Source organism: Musa acuminata, chromosome BXJ2-2, assembly GCF_036884655.1.
Source record: "Musa acuminata AAA Group cultivar baxijiao chromosome BXJ2-2, Cavendish_Baxijiao_AAA, whole genome shotgun sequence".
Lineage (NCBI taxonomy): Eukaryota > Viridiplantae > Streptophyta > Magnoliopsida > Zingiberales > Musaceae > Musa > Musa acuminata.
The window spans coordinates 26,202,726-26,211,366 of record NC_088339.1 but is presented as its reverse complement, the minus strand read 5'-3'; the positions used below and the strand labels follow the sequence as shown (position 1 = coordinate 26,211,366).

At 39.4% G+C, this 8,641-nt stretch overlaps 1 protein-coding gene and 1 pseudogene across 1 annotated transcript; one reads left to right on the top strand and one right to left on the bottom strand.

Annotated features, from left to right (window-relative positions):
• Positions 1–323: 323 nt before the first annotated feature.
• On the bottom strand, positions 324–5,911 carry LOC103975924 (26S proteasome non-ATPase regulatory subunit 13 homolog B). The gene is made up of 6 exons (XM_009391063.3): positions 5,531–5,911; positions 3,661–4,107; positions 2,760–2,840; positions 2,178–2,374; positions 1,956–2,055; positions 324–799 (listed from the first exon to the last, which is right to left on the bottom strand). Exons 1-6 carry the CDS (start codon positions 5,894–5,896, stop codon positions 614–616), a joined length of 1,377 nt encoding a protein of 458 aa, XP_009389338.3. The 5' UTR covers positions 5,897–5,911; the 3' UTR covers positions 324–613.
• An 880-nt stretch (positions 5,912–6,791) lies between these two features.
• LOC135604824 (phosphoribulokinase, chloroplastic-like) lies at positions 6,792–8,183 on the top strand (annotated as a pseudogene).
• The last annotated feature ends 458 nt before the right edge of the window (positions 8,184–8,641 follow it).

Sequence of the window (8,641 nt, the reverse complement as noted above, 5' to 3'; positions counted from 1 at the left end):
ATGTAAAATGAATCGCAAGATGCACAACTAAACACCGTAAAGGGTGTTGAGCTATTAAGATAGTAAGACGATGATCATGAAAGTCCGATCAAAATTTTCCTTTTTCTCGCACCCTCTTTGTAGTACAATAATTTTGTATGCTTATATTGAACAACGCTGTGCATCATACCATGCATATGATTAACACCAACAATGTGGCATGTTTGACCTAAATACGCTTGAATCATCCATATACCTTTCTAAATAATATCAAGTGACATTTTACTCTCCATCTTTCCATCCAGAAATACAAAAACATTCAGTAAAATAAGACAGCATGAGAATTCATGAATCATCGTTTTCTGGATAACTTTTGAATTTGAAACCACTCAAATAGTTAGGAGAAACTATGATGTTTATGATCACAATGATTGCTTAAAATCCATTTCTGAAAACAAAAAATCGAGAAAAAAAATACATGCTCAGCATTCACCCACCACACCTCAATGCAAAATCTTCTAAAGGGGTCGAAGAACCTCAATTAAAGAGCATTCCCAATGTTTGGTTTTCTGAATTCTCCTGAGCGGGGAACTGTTAACAGAGGAATGGAAAATGAGCAGGTGCCAAACGCACATCATGTAGCAATCAGATCGGGGGTTTCTGCTTCAACCGTCGATAAGGCTGTCCGCACTTTGCCCACCCAGGCATCAAGATGATCACGCAATGATTTGATCTGTGGAATTCCCAAAACTCTTGGCTGCACCCACGAGACATGTACTGTACCCTCAACCTGATCTATTATGCCTTCAATAAGATGAACCTGCAAGTCATCGCAGACACCAAGAATTTACTCTTTTTAAGGCTATATGTAATTTGATGCAGGAAATAATATGGCTAGAAAAAAAAAAGTTTAGCATTCCAACTGAATGTTGTCAAAAAAGATGCAACTTTTCAGTGGCATATTAGGATGCCTAAGACCTATAGTACAACAAAAAACACTAGTCTCAGCTATCTAGGAAGAGGGTGGAGATTGATCTGCCTCCATCTGTTTAAGTCACGGGGGCTTTAGCTCCGATTCAATTCCCAGCTTTCTTCAACAATTCAACTGAGAATATTAGAACAACATACCTAAGAAATTAAAGCATATTTCATTGTAGTTACAACTGATTGTCAGATTTTCACAACTACTTGAAATAGATTCATTTCCGGTGCACAGATCCCATCATATAGAGAAAAATCATAAAAATTGAGTTTACAGCATTACCAGCAGTGTGTTTGTATTTTGTGCCATGTAGGCAAGAAAGTTCCAGGATACAAACAAGTCCTGACAGGAAGGCCTACATGCCCTGCAATAAGCAAATGATTTTCTTTTTCCCTAATAGTTGGATACATTTTTACAAGGAATCCATACATACAAACGCACAGAAGGATCTGCAACAATAAGGTTAAAGCCATCTTGCTGGAACTACATTTTGTTGACAAACATGCCCAGTGATGCATAGCACTATTTACAACTACTTGTCACAAAATAAAAGCAATGCTCACAAAACTATATATGTAAGATGCATACAATGTGGAAGGCTAACAAGCAGAGAATATTATAAGCGAAAGTGTGAAACATATCTGCCTATATTACTAATTAAGAGGACAATGAAAAGTGTCAAATCATCGAGCATAACTTAAATTTCTATACAAAACCAAATAATCCAGAATGAAAGAATACCAATAACAACTAAGAAGCTAGGGGAGTCAAATGAAAAGCTAAGGTACCAAGGGTAAACGTAAAAAGTAACAATTACATCGCTTAAAGTATTGTAAATATTACATGACAAAAAAGGCATGAAAGGGAAGGGGGCAAAACACAACAAAGGCTGGAGTAACATTCAGTGATTAAATTAATTCCCAAGTTATTGACATTTTATGTATCCCTTCAGCAGAATCAGAACTATGGGTAAAAAATGCAAGGTTAGACTTACAGAAAGGGCTTTCATAAGAAGATATTCCACATCTTGAATAGAAAGTTTAGTTCGCTCAGCTATAATATTCAATGGAATGGTTCGATCCTCAGATGGCCGACTGCAAGGAATTGAATGTATCAGTTTGGAAATGGTTAAAAGTCTCAATCACACTAAAAATGAAAGAGCAGAAATATGTACTTAACGTTAATCTGGAAATTAATTGACACTTGAAAATCTTACCTGAAAATTATTTCCATCAAGCACAGAATATTAATTTTTTCAAGTAACTTCTTCTCATTTTCTACTAATGCAGGTTGTGCATTCAAAGCAGCATTATGAATCCGACATAGTTCTTGATAGCGAATCAGGTGTCCAACATTAAATGCTTGAAGAATATGGTATAGCCACTCCATCTTTGTTCCCGTGAGACTATTGATCTGCAAAACATTCTGAGAGTTCAATATGTAACGAGAGTTGGTATATTTAAATGAAAGTAGAACTTGGATAGAAAGAAAATCATGAGATAACCAACATGGCAGTCAGATTGCTCCAACTTTATGCTCTGTGGTCACATATCATGATGATAATCGTCCACAAATGGAAGAAAAAGATGTGAGAAAGGAAACAAACAGTTAAGGAGTGATGAAGCATGTCAGCAATTAAATCACACACCAAGATAGAAGAGGTATATCAACAAATCGCAAATCATCAACACATTAGAAAATGAAGATCACAATTCTTTGACTTAATAATACAAAATGTAATTAGTTCTATAGGAAAAAGAAAGTATATCATAGAATTTTGCCTAGAACTTTTTCTTACAATTGGATGCGCAAGCAATTCCCCAAAGTTGTATATGTTATCCCCTAGAAGTGCCGAAAGGGAAAGGTCAAAGGCCAAATCCTGGAAACAAGATATAGGTCAGACTGAGTGAATGAAGTACCACAAAATATAATAAGAGAAACTACTACATTAACAGTACAACAACAATGATAACAAAGCTGTGAAATCACAACTATTTGGGGTCAGCTCCACAGATCTTTTGCCACCACCAGCAAAACCCAAAACTTAGAAGAGATTCTGAAGGACTAATAGAAGTGTTTGTGCAATGTCTTCCAACCACTATGAATAACTAGAGGATGAAAATTAAAGAACTACTATATATACAACCCATATGGAACATATTTTACCAGATAACCCATAAGAGACTTTGAAATGCAACTGTGTGAAAACACAGAAACTTGCCCTGGAAGACATAATAGTCACAAATCATCTCTCATGCATAGAAGTCACATAATAATCCTAGTACAGTAGGACCTTCCATGAAGGACTTTTCAGTAAAAAAATGTAAATCATCGAATTGTAAGCAATGTAAAAAGATTTAAGGGAAAGGGAAATTTGCATTCAGTATCTGAGCACTTATGCATCTGTATTCAAGATTCTCACCAACTTCATCTCGAATTAGTAATAAGGTCAAACATCCTTTTAAGATACAATAACTTACGACAAGAGACCTCAATGAATCTCCAACAACAGAAGAAGGCAAAAATCTCAAAGCCCAATCATGTCATCAACATGATCAAATTATTACCCTTGATTGTAATTTCAAAACCTCAAACTGTAATGGTATTAAAAACAATAATGATTATTAGAAAATTTGGCAAGATTGAAAACAAATCCTTCATCAAATATGATATACATATGTAATAAGTAAATCATTTACCAACTTGAATGAAGCTGAAAGAGATTCTACTGAAGTATAAGCCAAATAAAGTAGGGCACTCTTGTAGAACTCTGCAAATTCTTGTCGTGATTTATGATACTGAGAGGTAATCCAATAATAACTAGCATGAACAGAAGGATCAATATCAGTCATGCTACTTAGCGTTCTCTCTCCCTCTTCAAGAAGCTTTTTGCACTCCTTTTGACTGCCTTTTTCTAGATAAAATGCAGCTATTTGCATCTTCGCATATAGGATAGGCTCCTCGATCCGCAACTCTCTAGTAGCATTCAGTTTTTCAATTATTCCTTCAAGATAGCTAATTGCAGCTTCTTTTTCTGAATACTGTCGTGAAATTACTGTAGCAAAGTGAGCAAGCTTCAAGAGATTGATTTTTGTCTCAAAGTCTGTAATGAAGTTATGATACAGTTGTATAAGAGTGTCGCCCGCCTACAAAGAGTAGCAGAAAGGTGAGAATAAAAAAGAAGCATGCATTCTCAGTTACATGTCACAAGAGTTAACATGCATAACAAGGAGAATGAGGATACAAATATAGAGAACTTATCATAACAAACAAACTAGATCCACTGGAGCTTACCTACATTGCTTTCTGAATATAATTCATTTGCCATGAAAAATGCAGGGAATTAAACAGGATGAAACTAAGAAAACTTTCTTGCTTATATACCTGACACAAATAATGCCACATTAAACTTTATAATGCTGTCAACAAATAGAATCATGAAATACGTCAAGTAATTTCTTTTAGCTGAAATGATCACCAATATTCTTAGGTGATTGAGCAAACCAATTAATGAATAAAACATCACTAGTTAACCAAAATCAAGAATCCAAATAATATCAAAGTAGAATCACTGTTCTGTTTTATCTTCATAACACTGCCGTATGGATCCTGGCTAGAAAAATCTAAAGTGCAAACATGAGTAAACTGGCATGTTTAACAGAAATTATTCTTTAAATGTTACTAAAGTAACTAAACTACCTACCTTCTTTTTGTTATCAGAAAGTGCCTCAACCTTCAAAACTGGAACTTTAGTGCAATAAGAAACCTAGCTGGACCAAACCTATGCAGGATCAAGAAGAATGCAAAGAGAGTTTCGCTTGATAGCCAAAAAGATAGAGGTCTAAAATAACGCTTGAACAACTGCAGAATAAAAGTAGAAGATTTTTTCATTGTTGTTCTTGTAAAAAATATATTATAAATGTGTTTATACACATATATGTATACACACTCATATGTATATACTAAGAATAACTTTAGTAGACGATTTCTTCAACTAAATATCTGGAATTGCAAATTATAAGGTCACTGATGGAACTTGAACATTCTGCTAACGTAAAGATATTTAATCTGAGGCACCAATAGTTTCTGTGAACCATCCAAGGAAGAACAGAGAGGCAAGCACAAAAAAACAGAACAAAACTAACTAAGCAAATTTGTTGTGGCTTTGCCACCTCAAAGGTATCGTTTATTGAGGTTTTCCCATGAAGGTAGAAGAAGCAATCAACTTTAAAAAATTTATCTTCCGCGCATCAGTGCTCCTAGAGAACCATATTCTGTAAGATTCATTGCTGTTGTGTGTATCTTCCGGCTCAGAAAGAAGAAGGAACACTGAACCAAGAATTCTACCTTCAAGATCTGTTATCTTCACGCATCTAAATATCGATTCCGCCAAAGATCCAAACACGCGTGTCAAAAGAGAAAAGAAAGAAAAGAAGGAAAAGCGCAAATTCCTGTGAAGATCCAGTAACCAGGACATACCAAACAGAAGACTAGACCAATTGTCAAACTGATGACTTTAAACCCTAGCAGCAAACGAGGAAGGGCAGAGGAAATGGAGAAGAAATCTACCCGGAATACGGCCAGGGCAACGAACTGCTCGAGCTTGATGGTGAGCTGGTGCCACAGCTTCCGTTGGTACAGATCCGCCAAGGCGCCGTACCAGTCCGCCAGCTCGGGCTGCGCGTTCTGCTGGGATTCCAGGTACTGTAGCGCCCCCGCCATTGATGGATCGGTGGACCTCTTCCGCAGGGAGAAATCGATGCGACCCCGGAAGAAATCGCGAAGCCCTAACTCCACCCTGATCGCTTCGTTCTTTTTCTCCGCTTTTTTTTCCGGCTTTATTTTCCAACCCTCCGAGATGCCGAGGACACGAGAGGAAAATGAGGGCGGTGTTGTAAGCCTTGAGATTCGGGATCGATCGTGATTTATCGCCATCGCTACGATTCCAGATAAATCTGGACCCTTAATGGGTCTAGCCGTACGGGAACAGAGGAAGGTGAGGCTAATAGTAGCTGTTGGCGAACCAGCACACCACAACTCTTTTAGCGAAAAAGGAACTGACACGTATGTTGAGACGCTTGAATGGGACCCGCTGCTGTGCCTTTTAAATTGGGACATGTGACCGTATTCTTGCCGTATAAGGCACCATCATCCGCGCCACCTGGCAATTGCCCCCACCACAAGCGATTCTTCCTATACACCCAAACCCATCTCCATTATTAGTCTTAACATGTACTTCTGCAAGATATTATTATTATTATTATTCTCCTCAAAAATAAAATAATTACATATACACCCTTGACAGGCACTACTGACACGGCAAGGAAAAGAAGCCAAGGAGATGCAAGTATGGATAGGCGGTACAATTTTGGGAGGTAACCTTATGGAAATATTACGTGCATTAAGGTAACCATCAAAATCATCATATAGTGAACAAAGAACGGACTGCATGCACGCACGTAGCATTGACACAGTGAGTTATAGGCTAAAGGTACTTTCCCTTGTTTAGCCGAATCGAATGAAGCTACAAGACAACCCGCAAAACATTGTTGGAAACCCGATCGAAGCTACAAGTTTGCCTCGTTTCTGTCCAGAACTATGGCCATCGGCCGAGTTCCAAAACGAGAGACACATGAGAAGTTTCATCAGATCAAAGAACCTCAGGCGATGCATTTTTCTTGAATTGTTGTCACAAATAATAAAAATTAGAAGGAATCCAAGGCTGCCCCTTGAAATCATCGAAAAGAAGGGAAGACTGGAACCACATCTTCGCTTCATCTTTGTGCTTCCTCCCTGGTGTTCTCTTTCAAAAGCTTGGAGGAAAGAAGAAATGGCAACCTCTGCAGGTGCAGCAGCGCCACCCAAGGGTGGCAACCCAGACTCCAACACGTTGACCGGTGACACCACCACCGTCATATGTCTGGATGACTACCACTCGTTGGATAGAAGTGGAAGGAAGCAGAAGGGAGTCATTGCATTGGACCCAAGGGACAACAACTTCGACCTCATGTATGAGCAAGTGAAGGCTCTCGATGAAGGAGTGGCCATGGAGAAGCCCATCTACAACCATCTTACTGGTTTGCCGGAACCCCCCGAGCTAAGCCAACCACCCAAGCTCCTGGTCTTAGAAGGACTGCACCCAATGTGAGCTTCCATTGTATTTCCTTTGGAGACATTGTTAGAAAGGAGAGCGCTTGGTTCATTTTGATGATTCTCTTCATCGTGAGCAAACAGTTTTGGTCATGAGCAACATGCCAAGTCTAGGATTCATATTCTACCTCCGTAACATAGCAAACGACCTGATGAGAATTGGTTGACAATCCCTTAGGTATGTATGATCCCCGTGCGAGGGGCCTCTTGGACTTCAGCATCTACTTGGATATTAACAGTAAGGTCAAGTTTGCATGGAAAATCCAGGTCAGTGACTATAACTCACCTAATTCCGTAATGCAGTAAATGTCAGTACATTACCCTCTGATTCCATTTCCATTTACTTGTGGATCGCAGAGAGATATGGCGGAAGGTGGGCACAGCCTCGAGAGCATCGAAGCTAGCATCGCAGCTCGAAAGCCCGACTCTGATGCTTAATTTTGCAGTAGAAAATATACAGGAATCAGCAAAGGAAAATTTTAGTTCATGCCATGTTTATTGCGGTCGGCAGATCCGCAGAAGCAACATGCTGGTGCTGCCATCCAAGTTCTGCCGACGCAATTGATTGCTGATGACAGTGAAGGTAAATTTTTGTGCGTCAGATTGATCATGAAGGAAGGGTTGAAGTACTTCAGTCCAGTTTCCCTGTTTCGACTAAGAATCCACCATTTCGTGGACACCATGCGGAAGGAAGCTGGCATGCTCGTACCCTGGCATCGAGTTCTTTTATGCCCCGGACACTTGCTACTCCATTGAGGTGATGATGATCACCGGGTCTTCGATCTACAATCGCTGGAACACTGCTTGACTTTTTGTTTCGTGTGAACGTTGTTTGCTAGGTATCAGTGTCGGAGACGAATGGGGAATTCGATCGATTGGACGAGCTGATATATGTGGAGAGGCATCCAAGCAACCTGTCCACCAAGTTCTATGGGGAGGTGTCACAACGGATGGTGAGGCATGCAGAACTGGTCTCTTCCGGGCGATCGCTGGGTTGAATATAAGAGATCTCTACGAGCAGATTGTTGGTGAGACGGCAGCTTCTTCTGCTGCTAAAGCAACCAAAGTTTGAGTGAACGTTTCTGAACTATTGTCGTCATGTTCCTTCTCTCGCAAAAGCTAGGAGTAGAAACACAATGCATGGTTGCCATCAATGTTGAGCAAAATGGGATATCTGAATTCCAATACTTTTTGGTATGGGAATCACAGGAAGATCCTCATCTTACTTGGTACTGCTGATGTTATGATGAGACGTGACTTTGCAGGTCACGTATGTGTCGATCAACGTGCACGGTTAAGGGTCGAGCCATTCTGGGTCATCTCAGTGTAGTTTAAGCTTCCGATGCATGTCGTCGTAGATGTATATTGATATATACGTCTATGCCTCATAGAATACACACGTAGGCGTATGGCTCCTCGGATAAGCATTAATGTAATAGGTTAATTGAATAAGGTTTCGGATCACATGGTGAGATGCCTCTGATGATTCCAGCGAATCCCAGTGAGAGTATTCAATTCGTGCAACAACGT

Excerpts from the sequence above, each read along its gene's own strand:
- LOC103975924 (XM_009391063.3), bottom strand. The coding sequence starts at position 5,896 with ATGGCGATAAATCACGATCGATCCCGAATCTCAAGGCTTACAACACCG. Across the intron at positions 2,841-3,660 it reads TTTCAGCTTCATTCAAGTTG|GATTTGGCCTTTGACCTTTC; the intron begins GTAAATGATTTA and ends TCTTGTTTCCAG. Across the intron at positions 2,375-2,759 it reads AATTGCTTGCGCATCCAATT|ATCAATAGTCTCACGGGAAC; the intron begins GTAAGAAAAAGT and ends AATGTTTTGCAG.